Here is a 13632-nt window from a genome sequence, read left to right as displayed (position 1 = left end):
TATTCCTAATACAATACATCTTCTGTTGTGTAATATTACGGCTCCCCGGTGATAATTTGTATTTATTTATTTTTTGAAAAGGTGGGATATTTTTTTTATATATGGCAAAAGTTGGGGCATTTTTTTTATTCTCCCTTTTTTTATTCTCCCATTATAATAAGCCGATTTCATACCAAAACCTGACCTTCAAATGCACATCTTAAATTACCAATATTCCAATAGATACCACTTTAATCATAAAACTAATCGTATGCTTGGCGTTTTGCTCCTGGTTCTCATGGCGGTGGCGCTACTCGTGGCATTTGTTGCTGCCACATGGGAGCATGATCTGGTTCAGAGGTATGAGTAAGCCACTAGATACCTGTGCACCCCTCACTTGTAATTTCGCATTTATACCATTGTAGCTACGACGTTTTACCTGCTCCAGCTGACCTGGGCACGAAGGAGTTCTACTGGCGCTGCTGGCTTTCATCGCTCACGCGTCGGGGCTGGCGCACCTCTATATTGCGTAATCCATGCCCTCGCATTACGCTACAGTGCCCCTTTGTTTTAATGACCTCTGACTTTGCCAAGCTCGCCACTTCGCTGAGTCTTCCTAAACTGGCGCTAGAGCAAGTGCCCTTCATGTTTCCACAGATGGCAATTGGTAGTCTTTTCTTGCAGCTATTGGGTAATTCGCATTTTCCAGTGAGCGTGCGCCAATTGCGTCTGAAAGCTGTCGTTGTGGTCCAGCTGCGGCCGTTAGACATGAGTGCTCCGTCTCAAAACGAGAAAACGCCGCCGCCATCTGAGCTGAAAGTACGATGCACTCACTTAGCTCTTTGTGCGATATGCTGACATGTTGATTGAGCAATACAGTGTCTTATGGTTCTTACCGGAAAGCGCTTTCTTCAGTCTGAGATTGAATTCACTGTTCAAACCGATCTGTTTGACAGCCACGGCACGGTATGGCAGTCTGTAACTTGGTTTTCGATTCCTTTCGAGCAAAAAATACTGTTAGTCCCAGTTTCACAGTCTTCATTTTCTATGGATCAAAACGTGGTTTCGCGTGCTAGCGCAAACCTAGTTGAAGACTCATTCGAATGCTCCACACACAACGCTACCGATTTTAGTGATGTCAGCGTTGTGGATGTGACGGGTGTACACACGAGTAAAGTCAATGCTGCTCCCCTAATCTGGATACTTGCCCGTGCTGCTAGTATGCTGCAACAGCAAAATCGAGTACCGGCCCAGCCTCTCATGTGCAGTTGCATGATAGATGAAAAGTTGTCTTCAGTACCACTAAATCAGAAGTTAGTTCTACAGTCGTGGACTGCAGAAGAATATCAGAATCAGCAGACACAGCCAGAAATTTCGAGATTTGCAGTCAGCACCCAAGGCAGGGGTGTATTAACCGGGATTCTTCGAACTGTTGGATGGAACTTTTCGGAGCGTCCGAATAATTCATAGCGGTAGAAAATTTGTATTCCTTAAGCTGATACCTAACCCACTAGTTGAGGATGTGAACTTGTGGTGCTGTCTTATTTCTCTGCAAGTGGACCATTTCTCTGAACGAAAAATTTGACGTAGCTTTGCGGAAGCAATGTCAAGAATGTATCGTAGAGGGTCACGATTACCCGGCTATTTGTCATTACTTGCAGTGGGGTTCTATGAGCCTTTTACACTTGGCGACACCAATTCTACTGATAATAAAATGGCACTCGACAGCGGCTTTGTGTCTGTCAGTTTTATCCAAATGGACGGGTTAAACAGATGCTGCTTCACGAGCGAAGTATGCATTCGGATTGCCTGACTTTTTAACAGTGGTGCGAAGGAGAAACCTGCAACATATCCCTGAGATCGATGATGTCATCTTGAGCAAGTTGCGGGTCAGCCATTCGCGGCAATACTTTGGTAAAATATTCACAGTTTATCTGCACTACTCAAAGCCGGCTCTTGGTTTTCGCTCATATTTGGATTCTTGTCGGTAGTCGCTGCGTTTGTCTACCTCAGAGCCTTCTTTGTTATAGAATAATTTTTGAAATGCATCATAAAAATAATGTTTACTACAGTACCTTAACATTTGTAGCGATTTCGCACATGAGCGAACGTCGCGATACCAGAGCCAGCAGCACGAGCCCCGCAGCCATGAGCGGCATCGACTTAAGTATTTTCAATGATGGCGAGGAAGATGCGTTCGGGTGGCTGCTGTATAATAATGCGGCAGTCTCTGCGACCGCGAGCACTGAAACAGCTGAGACTGCAATGTTTAATCCAGCTGGTAACTTTTCGCGTTCGGACGATATCGAGATAGATTGCGCGGTTGTTAGAGGCTCAATCGTAGAAAAATTACAGGTCCAGGCAGCTATATCATCTACTGCTAATGTAGCGCAGCCGAATTTTTGTATGCCGGGGACCCAATTCCGTGAAGATATAAAGGGCGTGACGTCTGCATCAATAATGCTTCCGAATGCGCGACAATTGGACCATGACAATTTGAGTGATAGTGTAAATTGCAGCGGAGAAAACAATGGCGTGACGGGCGAAAATTACTCGATCAATACTAAAAAGAAAAGCAAAAGAAGAAGCCGCGTAATTCGACTACAGAGTACCAAACAAACGATTCTTCCTCGTAGCCACAACACCAGAGCAAAGTGCACTGCCAATGCTTCTGTTGTCGCTGAAAGTCAACGACCTTTACAGTACAAAAAAATTGGTGCAGTTTCGTCGACTACGGATTGCCACGGACTCGTCAAAGAGCTCGAAAAGAAGCAGATCCGACGGGTAAAAAACTTAGCATCTGTAAGAGAGTTCCGTAAGCGTAAAACCAAGCAGCTTGAACAAAATGAAGCACGCTTACGTCAGCTAGAGGCGGACAATATGGATCTAAAAATGCGCCTTAAAATTGGCAAAGAGGCAATTTTAGGTGAGCAGCGCGAGAAGCAGCAAATCAAGGAACAAATGCGACAAATGCTGCAACAAAATGCAAATGAACAAGAAATTGCTCAATTTTTAAACATGTACAAGGTTACATATTCAGACTACGGGCCGAAGCGACGCGAGAAGCTGCACTTTCATTTGTCACGCATACGAGAGTTACTTCTTCCCACGCAAGTCACAAAGATGAGTCTGTACTCGGTCGAACAGGGTGTGGATTTACTGAGGCGTGATGATCACGTAATACAGGATGACCCACCGTCTGCATCAGATTCCACCATAGGCACGACGAGTCTTTGGAATATATTGGCGGAGGAGTTGGAAGTCTCATGTGAACAGCAAAGTCAAATTTTGGAGCGTCGGGTGGCCATAAAGAAAGTGCGTGACGATCTGAATCACACATTGAGTATCGTAAAAAAACTAGAAGAAGTGATCGATGAGAAGAATACCGCACTCGAGGCCCAGGTTGCGCAACTACAGCGCATCCTTACTCCAACTCAGGCTACCAAATTTATTATTTGGGTCAAGGAAAATCCAGCCTTTATGTATATGCTAGACAAACTAGTAGACTCAACTCTGCACAACAGCTCTAGTAGCATTGGGGAGTGATCGATGAAAAAAGCCACATTTTCACTGCATCTATAGCTTCTTTAGATAAAGAAAACGTTATAGGATGAGTGGGGCAAGTAACGTAAATTTTAGGAGCCCAGTCCTTCGAAAAAGCTGACCTTCGATAATAATGTCAGAATGCATTTAGCACTACAGAATATAGCGTGACCGTGGGTTATATTTTAGAAATTTTAAATATACAGGATGCTCCGAGCTTTGTTGCAAGGTTTAGTGAAAATATTCTTGGGGTGCAGTTGTCCCTTTTACCCGTTTACACACAGACACACTTATCGACATCAAAGTTGAGCGCAGTGGGGTCATACATCACAATGCAATGAATTGTTGGTTTTCCTAAGACTCACCTGGCAAAGGAACACAAACTTGTTATGCTTGTTTGGTCGCTGCTGCATGTTTGTTACACCACTCAGTAAGTCTTATCTACAAATAAACATAGTGTCGATATCAAGTACATTAGCAGCGGATACATATCTATGGATCTTTTATTGACCCTGAGTTCGTAAACGCAATGAATGGCGCATACGCCCAAAATTATTAGAAATCTGTCAAAATCATAGGCCAGCACTATACTTTATGGCTTGGCGGATATTCATCAGAGCAATGCCACGTGCAACTACATAATCAAACGCTGTGCCTCCCTTCTTGCACTTCTTAATAATTAAAACGCACTGGTACTTATGTTTAAAAGTGGCAGTAGGGGGACGTATTTACCCACTGTTTGCTAGTCAAATTAAATTAAACCTCTTTTAATAAAAACCTGTCGTTTTTACTTCAGAAAGGCGGTTTTGCGCATCCGAGCGGAGGTGATTCGTAGAAAACGCCTCAATTCCTACGAGACTAAGGTGAACGGGGGATGGCGTCCTCGGTTAGCAAGTCATCATATCAGCAGCAATCGTTGACACGATCAGCTTTTTTATCCTACGATCTGCTTTTGCTACCCTTTCCAAGCCCTTTATGAATATGCGTTACTGTTAATTGTCTGTTTGTCTAAATTTTAGTACAAATTCTTTTTTTGAGATTCTTCAATCTCTTACAGATTTCTACATTAACTATTTTCAAGGTCTCAAGATTCAAGGCATGTCTTCTACTATTAAATTGTCGGAAACAACAAAATATATTGATATAGAATATTGTGCTTTCATTATCTTTGTACTTAGGTTGGTTCACTGCCTTAATGTTACGGGTTGCAGTGTCGATCGAATGCGACTTAGTGATCAGTTAATTACGGCAGACGTCGTAGCTGCTGGAAAGACATTCGGCATTGAATCCGCGGGAATAGTGCACGGAGTCGAAGCTGGAGTTATTGCCTCCGCATGCTGTGCCGTAGGCTGGAAAGAGGAAGGTTCAGCTAGAGCGATCATCGACGCTGCTCTTGCATCCGAAAGAATGGTCGTCGCTAAGTGGGGCACTGGAAGCGCTGGGCAAGGTGTTGATGTAAGTGTGTTGATGTACGGAGGCGACGAAATTGGGGATAGAGTACTTGCAATCGAAATACCCGGACATGGAAAATCTGTAGACTTTACGGATGGGGTGTCAGGGATCGAGTAAGATGTGTCGGGTAAGGAGAATATCGGGCATGGAGTACTTGATCCGCAACCAACCGACGGCAGTACACAACCCCAGGCAACACCATTGACATTAGCACATTTGGCGTCTTCCGGTGTGACGCATGCGCTACCATTCCATGACGGTAAGTACTCATAGCAATCTGCAATGGCTACATCGCCCTTCAGTGGGCAGCTCGTGCCAATCGGAGATTTACCAGTGCCAAAGCAAACGGCGCCTCGAGAAGCTGAGGATATGTATGTAGCATCGCGGCACAATGACACGGGTGTATTCTCGAGCGCTAAAGCAGCTGACATGGCTACAGAAACTTGAACGAATGCGGCCAAAGTTTTCATTTTTTTGTCGAAATTACAAAAGCTGAAGAAAGTATATACACCTGAGCGTTGTCGGCAGCTAAAGCAACGTCAGCGTCAATTCGATTGTACTGTTTTGAAGGATGCTGCAAGTTTAAGGAACCTCGCACCAGGTATCCTATGCCGACGTTAGTGCGGTATTGGTGACACCTTTATTTTAAGTTCTTGTAGCGGTTGTAAAAATGCCCTCTTCCAATCCTATCATTTTTGTTCAATGGAATGAAATATATAATGCAACATGTCGGCGAAGATTGACCTGATATAATCTTGGATATGGGAAATCAGGGCAAATTTAGATTTACGCAAACCGTAACTAGTGTCTGATATACTAACATGATCATAGAGGGTAATTCGGCAGAGAGACGACTAAATGCTAATTTTGGCTCTTATTCGAAATGAAGCAATCTCGTGTGCCAAATCTTATTCTGTACACACATAGTTTCTAATCAGAAAATGTCCACTGTGGTAATATCTGATGATATGTTGATTTGGTGATCTACTGTAACGAGGTTACACGAGCCCAAAGAAGTGTCACACGAGATATGCATGGTGTGACCACACACCCAGACAGTAATACGGTACGGGGCTATGTAGCCAGTAGTTATGCATGTATTTAGATTTTACTATATATATTTAGGAAAATCTTAACTTTAAAAATAGGATAAAAAGATGAATAAATAATCAGTCTGGAATTTAAACCGAAGAGTCGATGAGCCTGAGAAGGCAATAATTACTCTTGGAGTAAGCGGATTACGATCCGATAACTCATACTTGGTTCTTGTAAAGAACGAAAGGTCGGTGACCTACCTATCTGAGGCTCAACAGAACTCAGTTCTGTCGTTTCCCTGCGACAGACCAGGCTGGTTAGAAGTGGGACGTCGGCTCGATGAACCTTTACATGCCCTGTGCAGTGCACAACCAGTCCGAAGGTGACAGGTGTCTCCACAAACAAAACACCGTCGGGTTTTAAACGCTGCTCGGCAGCTCAGAGCTCACCCTTCTCTTTCTCAGCATAGCTGGCTCAGGCCCGTTCGACAAACTCTGAGAGTACGCATTTCAACCAAGTTGTGTCGACTTAAAGTTAAATTTGGCATTCAGTGCCACATTCACCGCTTCTTCAAAAGAAGACGAATGCACACGCAAGACTTTCACTCTGTCCACGCCGGTGCCGAGGCCCTCCATAAAGTCGGCCACTGTAACCACCGCTAAGAGAGAATTGGCTGCCATCCCAGCACTGAAAGTTCGCAACTCTTAGAAAAAATCACCAATTTATTTTGCCCTATCGGGCGGCAAGGAAATGTGATCACACGCGACATGCCTGGTTAGCGGCGAGAGCCTTCGCAAAAGCTGCAGCTTCAGCTCTTTTCAGGTGGGGAACGCGGTTTTGACCGACGTCAGTCCCCGTTCTCGCGCTCGCCTTCCAAGCTTGATGGAAACTAGCGCCGCGCGCTGTTGCTCGTTCTGAAGCATGGCGAATGCTATAGTCATCTCGGCCTCTCTCACCTAAAGCATGAGATTCTCTCCATCATGCATGCATTGGGGCAAATAAGAGAATTGCTTCATCCTCACAGAGATCAGTCGTAACGACTCAAGCGTAGATTGACTGCTAGTGCTCCCAAGTGCTGCCGTAGATAATAACCTAGAGGAAGCTAAGCTTAGGTCACCGACCATACGCTCTTTACTTGAACCAGTACGAGTGTATTGGATCGCAATCCGCTACCTCCAAGAGAACCCCAAAACCTAAACCAAGGCAAATACAGTCTTTCGTTTGAAATCAAAGCTGTATTAAATTGTTTTTTTTTTGCGGGAAAGCCGCCTATATCTGAAACCTTAGGCGTTTTAATTAACTAGTAAACCCTCAATTAATTTGCATAACTTCTGGCAGTCCTGCCACGTAGTGGCTTCTAGTTACGATGTAATCCCACAATGGTTTGCTACACCGTAACAAGAAGCCATTACACCATGTTGTTGATTCCACACCTTTGTACGGTCACACCATCGTTTGTGGCCCACCTTTTCGTATATTAGCACGTGTAACCCCATTACAGTTGGGCATCAAATTGTCTATATCAACAGCGGCACACTCTGAAACGGACGGTCGGATAAAACTTTTGAAATGACTTTTGGAGAACGAAATCCGTAATTACGTTACGTCGTACACTGAGTGGAGTGAGAGTTTTCTTTCGCAGATTTGCGTTGAGCAATTCCATGCATGTCTCGACAGGTCACTCGCCACTTGATGTGAACTATGGTATCCATCCTAGAGTACCCTCCCATTAATGGTGAGGTATCTACCTTTATTGGTGGAAAAATTATGGTTACGTCGGACCTAAATGCTGTCTCAGAGTTAAAAGCGAATTTTGACATAATGCGATCTCTAGACGGCCTGATGTCGTGAAGAACAACGCATCAATGACTTTATTGCAAAGAGACAAGCCGTCGTTCGTTTTTTTCGAGACGAAACTCTGGATCCGCAGCACGAATAAGCAGATAAGAGCGGAAGGAAAACAAGAAAGTATATAAGGTCAGTGATCGCGTACTTCGAATCTGCCTGAACATCCAGTGTGTAATTTGGAAAGCAGAAAGCTTTAGCCAGGATTTGTTGGACTATTTAAGGTGGTTAAATGCCATGATGATGCATCTACCCTAGTCATCGCCAAACGCATGCGCCAACGCCCTACGTTCTCTGTGGCCAAGCTAAAGTCGTTTCTACCGATTGGAGCTGCCGATTCAACTCTATCTTTGGTAGATGATCAAGCCGATCATAAGATTTATCAACTCGACTGCGAGGAGCAACTATCGCTTCACCCTGGAGAATCTCGGCGTACAAGGACCGAAGGATATTGAAGGATCGCTCATTAACTGATTCGAATTCTCGAAGGGGAAAATGGTGCTTACCACAAAGTACCATGAGATCAGAGCCTGCCCTACCAACAAAACTCATAAGGTGTTCACGAGCCAGCTCACGAGAGTTCTCGTCCTTCAGAAACGAACTGAACCTTTTGGAGCAGCAGTTTAATACGGACTCTAAGTCGAGGATCGGGCGATATCAAAACGCCGGATTTCAAGTTCCGCAACAAGGTTCAAAAAGCTCTTGCAGAGATCTCCAAGCGTCGAGCAACGCTACTGTAATGCGTCGATTTGCGCGCGATGAGCACTCATCCACTACTAGAGTCGCTCAATCGTTTTCAAATTCGCCCCCCACCTCAGCTATCATACTACCTAGGGAAGCCTCGTCGGGTGCTTGAGACGATCGTCGATCAGGAATATCGCTCAACTAATTATCGTAGGAGAAGCAGTTGAGCTTTCAGCACTTCTAAAAAAAGCTATCCATTGGATTCCAGCACGTGGGAACCTCGTCAGACCCTGAAATCCTCGATGTGGTCCTCAGCTACGAGAATCACTTGTTGTGTTGCTAGAGGCATCACCACCACGACCAGAGCTAGGTTTTACTCGGTCGTAGTTGGGTGACCTGGCTGCGCTGACTCGGCACAGCAGACGCTCTATCTTGTTTTTGCGCTCGAGGCTAACAGATACCCGCTATATGTCTACTTTATCTGCGATGGACTGGTTTTGATCGTCACGATTGCTGATGCGACGCCAGCAAAAAATGTCTCATATAAAACTTCCTGTCTTTATTTCGGCTGAAAACGCGGGTAAGTTTAAGCCTGGAACTGCTCTTTGCCTAAGCGATAAAGAATGCTCTTCAAATCTGGCGTGTTCACCTGATCAATTCATCGTTGATCGAAAAGTGAATTGCTGCAATAGGTCTGCAAAAGTATAAATGTAATTATGTCTTTAGGAAGGGAATGATATAATGGGCTACGCTTGACCAATCCATGAAGGTAAATGTATGTACCTTCTGTATGTATTGATGGCAAATGAAGATTACTGTAAGACACCCCACATGCATGTATGGCATTTTAAATGAAGTCGCAATTTTTTTGCGTGATATAGAATAATGGTTCCTACTTGGGAATTTAACTGGTTACAAGACCGACGGTTCTCTGTCTCTGAAGTGGGTGACGTAAGCTAGTTACTTCTGCTAGGAACTTTTCACGAAAGCTGGAATTTAGAACTTCTGAGGTTCAAGCTCCATACACCCAATATTTTGTTCAAGCTATATTTCAATCTCGTCACACCCTTGATTGTAAAAACTAGACTCATAGGAATTCAAAACTTGATGAGTCAAACCTCTTGGAGCCCCTGGGGGTGTTTGCATGTAGCTTTCGTCCCACTTATTAATTATAAATCGGTTGTAAACCTTCCTTAAGGCCTTCAAGTCGTTCTTCTTCGCGGACGTCGCACAAAACATTGGGATTAGCGCCCGCTTACAGTCTTCGCATGATACTTATTTTTAAATTTCGTACCGATAGATCATCACGAAACTCCAGAAAAGTAGTTGTTAGCCGCACGATTTACAAAAATTAAGTATTGTGATAAGAAATACCAGCACGTCTGTATCCAGTATTACCATGATTAGATTTTTTTCTGAACAAATGAACTCTTGAGATGGCAGAAAGAACAAACATTGTGGATACTGTAAAGGCTATCGATTCCACTCCTGGTAAAAGTGCACGAACTCTCTAATGTGCGATTGTTCGCGTAAGAAAGCCAAGAACCTTCTGTGCGTAATGCATGGCAACCCCGCTGCACGCCTTGTGTAAGTTAATACGGAATAGTAAAGTCAAAGTTCCATCTGCACGAGGTGCACGGCAGATCCATTACAGACTGACTGTAATTGCTATCAGTCGCAACACCATTTCGTGATTGTTTACTTTCGGCGGGTGGCGAAGGATATTCACTTCAACCTTGGGAACATTTTATAATTTCGAGAATTTCACGGGACCAGATACTAAATATCTTCCTACTTGTTCCATTGTGAGAACCATCTGAATTTTGATATCCAAGCAAAAATATTAGATCCAGTAAGAATCTCCGGCTTTCATATTGTTTCTGAGAAAATTGAGTGCAATTAATATTTGGAGTGAGTAATTTACGAGAGGTCATGTCTCATATTCATGAGACAAAGATTTTGTACTAAATAGAAGAGGTAAAATGAGCACTACGTAATATTTACAATTAAACGAACAAAGTTTAAGCAATTTCGATGTAGCAAAGGGGGTTAAGCTTCGAAGATTTCGCAATAGTAGTACATGTGTGAAGTGATCAAATTTGCTACACTCGCAAATAAGTGGTACCGTACTAATTCAAAAAATACTGAAGAGCTCAGTTTGCGATTGATTTGCCAGATCGGACACCGCTCATTAGGTGGCAGTAGAGCAAGCGTTCGAAGTGGATATAATATGAATAGCGAAAAAAACAGTTGAAAAGCCTGGTGCACGCGTAGATGTCATGTAACCATGCTTGCTGCTAAATGGAGACAGAGGAGATCTTGCTAGGCCGGGCAGGCCCCCACTCATTATCCAATTGTGTAAAGACGCCCTCAGGAGGTGGCATGCAAAGCTCATTCTCCCACGAAACGATCTCAATCTCATCCGTATGCTTCCATGTAAGAACCACAATCGAACCATCACCCTTCTCGAGCAACGAGTTGATCTGCCTCAGAATCTGTCCTTTCGATTTGTTCATTACCAGTCGGTGGTTGATGGCATAAAGTGTATCTCCGACGCGTAAGCCACAGCTTGCCTCCGCTGGACCTTTCAGTCCATGCCAATTTGTGGGCTGCAAACCCTGTCCATGATTACGCGGCACAAATCGCTTACCATCCAGTCTATAGTAGTCAGCGATTACAATTTCCGCATTTTGCGTAATACGGCTGCCTCGGGTCTTTACTACCAGACCTAACTGTCGAAAAAAATCTTGCTTGCGACACGGAGGCATGTCCAGATATGGTAGTTGCGCGCGTGGGCCAATCTGCACTGTGTCGGAGTCTCCGCTTACACGTACTTCTGTCTGTCGATCGTGGCTTAGGCTGGTCGCGTAAATTGGTCCCCCGTAAAAGTCTCCACCGCTGGGCATGCGTTTATGGGACCATCCCTGCCCCATGCTACTGCTGATGCAATGGATCGATAGAGAGGACAGAAAGCAAAGCTGTCGTTGTTAGACGCTTGCTTGGCAACGCGACAATAAAACAAAGTATGTAATTGCGGAAAGCGATAGTCCCGTATTTTAACCAAGTAAGAAACGTTTTTAACTGACTACTAACCCTACACAATAGGTCTATCTTGAAGGTTTTGTGGTCCACGTTGGTGGCAACTTTTCTAATCTATGGTTCTTGAGCCGTGGGTCTTTTTAGATGAAGCCATTTGATTGACAATATATTTCTGGACTAATTATCGCAATCTCTATCTTTTCTCAAGGGTAGGAGACTTCAAAAACAATCTCAAATTGTTGAGCTGTAAATCTACTTGGTAATTATTGTTCAATTAATAGTTATACTACACTGCGGCAAATAAGGTAAGCAAATATATCAATGAGAAGTCGATGAACTAGATAAGATTGGGTTCGACGGTAGAAAAGATAGACCGAAGGACGGTTCTGCGACGAGTCCAGGTATTGTTGCAGTAGCAATTTGATCGTGCTGCTGTATCAAAGCGTGGCATGAAAGAACCTGAAGAGCGCACAATTCAGATTCAATAAGACTCGATAACCTGTGACGAAGATTTGGAGACGCTTTTGCTAGTAACTCTTCCTGCGAAGGAAGATATATCAATTGTGAGGCTTCAGTTGTTCTTTTCTGATGCTTGTGTACTGTGGTGGGGCTAATTCCGTTGCGACCACCAAATCCTGTCACCGCTGTTCGCAATCTCTTTTTCGTAATCCCCGCTGATCGCTTATCAAAGGCATTATCTGCCGAGCCCATAGGAGCTATTAAAATATTAGCAGTTTCTTTCAACTGCCGAGTCGAGAGACTGCATGCCTTTGGGAGAGAAGCGTCCACTCCATCACCATCGTCGTCACCGCTATACTGTGCAACGGAGGAGCCACCATCGCTTAAGTATCCCGCAGGCCCAGACACTATCGTAGGGAGAGCGCTAGGCTTGCGCAATTCATCGTCGCGCGTAAGCTTGGCAAAGTATTTTTGAGCATGGCTACGAATTTGAGCAGATGTGCGCGTCTTAATTTTAGCCGCCACTTTTTTCCATTCACGACCGTACAGCCGCAAACCGGCCAAGAAACTCTGATGTTCTTGATCCGTCCAGCGACCACCGTTCATTCCCGTCTGTCCTTTTCGATGAGTCGCATTTGATGAAGTTGGGGCAGATAAATTTGATACTGGTAACTTTATCTTCGAAGTATCGAGTGGTAGTGCAAGTGGAGATGCACAAGTCGAAGAAACAAGAGGAACAATTGCTGGTGAATCTGCATCAGTTCGGTCGCTTTCAAGCAGTTCAGTAGTGGCTGAGGATAAGGTCGGTAGCGAAGCTAAATCGTAGCCCCAAGACTTCGCTCTGACGGTTGCTGATGATGAGGATGCGGACATGAGTGAGTGGCACGATAATAGGTCGTAAGGCATCAATAATTACGTGCGGGACGTGGGAGATCTGCTTCCAGATAAGGAAGATATAGTAACCGTTGGCGTAGATGATTCCGAGTGTATGAAGAGGTGGTTGACAAGTTAAAAAGTGAGCTCAGTGGATTCACAAAAGATATTCCAAGCTATATGCTTGGTTCGTTTCGTACTTTGTGCTAATTAATGAGTGCTTTGGGGAAAGCATTAAGAGTGCGGGCAGTTACGCCTCGGTGCGGCTGGACATAAAACAAAACCAACGCATACTGGCTTTATGTAGAATCCTGATCTTATCCAACTTTAAGTCTGCTTCACTCGATGCCACTGAATTCATCCCGCGACAAATGATACTATTCATAGTTGCGATGATGTATAACATAACATTCTATCGAGTTAGTGAATAATGACAACTTCCTTAGTCGATTAGATGTCAGCAAAAAAGTGGCTTTACGAAGTCTATTAATATCGAAATACTCAATGCACTTACTGCAGCAGTGGTTTCAGTGTGTAGATCAGCTATCTTTTCCTTGTCCGTTGATTTGCTTTTATTGCAGTATCTCATACCCACATTGCTACGCGTGGCTACACAAAAACTATACAAATCAAGACGCATTACGAGCTTTTGGCGTAATACATTTATACCTGCCCTTTGCGTCAAATGCTGTGCAATGGTATTCGCACCGACTAAGTGATTGC

The 13632-nt window shown here is 44.1% G+C and overlaps 5 protein-coding genes across 5 annotated transcripts; 2 read left to right on the top strand and 3 right to left on the bottom strand.

Moving 5' to 3' along the window:
* Positions 1-250: 250 nt before the first annotated feature.
* Positions 251-1449, top strand: PHALS_02352 (uncharacterized protein; the record flags this gene model as incomplete). Its single annotated transcript, XM_024716836.1, has 4 exons — positions 251-339; positions 405-798; positions 859-945; positions 1015-1449. The coding sequence occupies 4 exons, from the start codon at positions 251-253 to the stop codon at positions 1447-1449; spliced, it is 1005 nt and encodes a 334-aa protein (XP_024582394.1).
* Positions 1450-2079: 630 nt separating this feature from the next.
* PHALS_02351 (camp responsive element modulator) lies at positions 2080-3525 on the top strand (the record flags this gene model as incomplete). The annotated part of the gene is made up of 1 exon (XM_024716834.1): positions 2080-3525. The coding sequence occupies one exon, from the start codon at positions 2080-2082 to the stop codon at positions 3523-3525; it is 1446 nt and encodes a 481-aa protein (XP_024582393.1).
* Positions 3526-4757: 1232 nt separating this feature from the next.
* PHALS_02350 (uncharacterized protein) lies at positions 4758-5405 on the bottom strand (the record flags this gene model as incomplete). The annotated part of the gene is made up of 1 exon (XM_024716833.1): positions 4758-5405. The coding sequence occupies one exon, from the start codon at positions 5403-5405 to the stop codon at positions 4758-4760; it is 648 nt and encodes a 215-aa protein (XP_024582392.1).
* Positions 5406-10835: 5430 nt separating this feature from the next.
* Positions 10836-11471, bottom strand: PHALS_02349 (PDZ domain; the record flags this gene model as incomplete). Its single annotated transcript, XM_024716832.1, has 1 exon — positions 10836-11471. The coding sequence occupies one exon, from the start codon at positions 11469-11471 to the stop codon at positions 10836-10838; it is 636 nt and encodes a 211-aa protein (XP_024582391.1).
* Positions 11472-11895: 424 nt separating this feature from the next.
* PHALS_02348 (myb-like dna-binding shaqkyf class family protein) lies at positions 11896-12909 on the bottom strand (the record flags this gene model as incomplete). The annotated part of the gene is made up of 1 exon (XM_024716831.1): positions 11896-12909. The coding sequence occupies one exon, from the start codon at positions 12907-12909 to the stop codon at positions 11896-11898; it is 1014 nt and encodes a 337-aa protein (XP_024582390.1).
* Between the last annotated feature and the right edge of the window lie 723 nt (positions 12910-13632).

The sequence above is a fragment of the Plasmopara halstedii genome (assembly GCF_900000015.1).
Source record: "Plasmopara halstedii genome assembly, contig: Scaffold_1898, whole genome shotgun sequence".
NCBI lineage: Eukaryota > Oomycota > Peronosporomycetes > Peronosporales > Peronosporaceae > Plasmopara > Plasmopara halstedii.
This window is presented reverse-complemented; position numbering and strand designations above follow the sequence as displayed.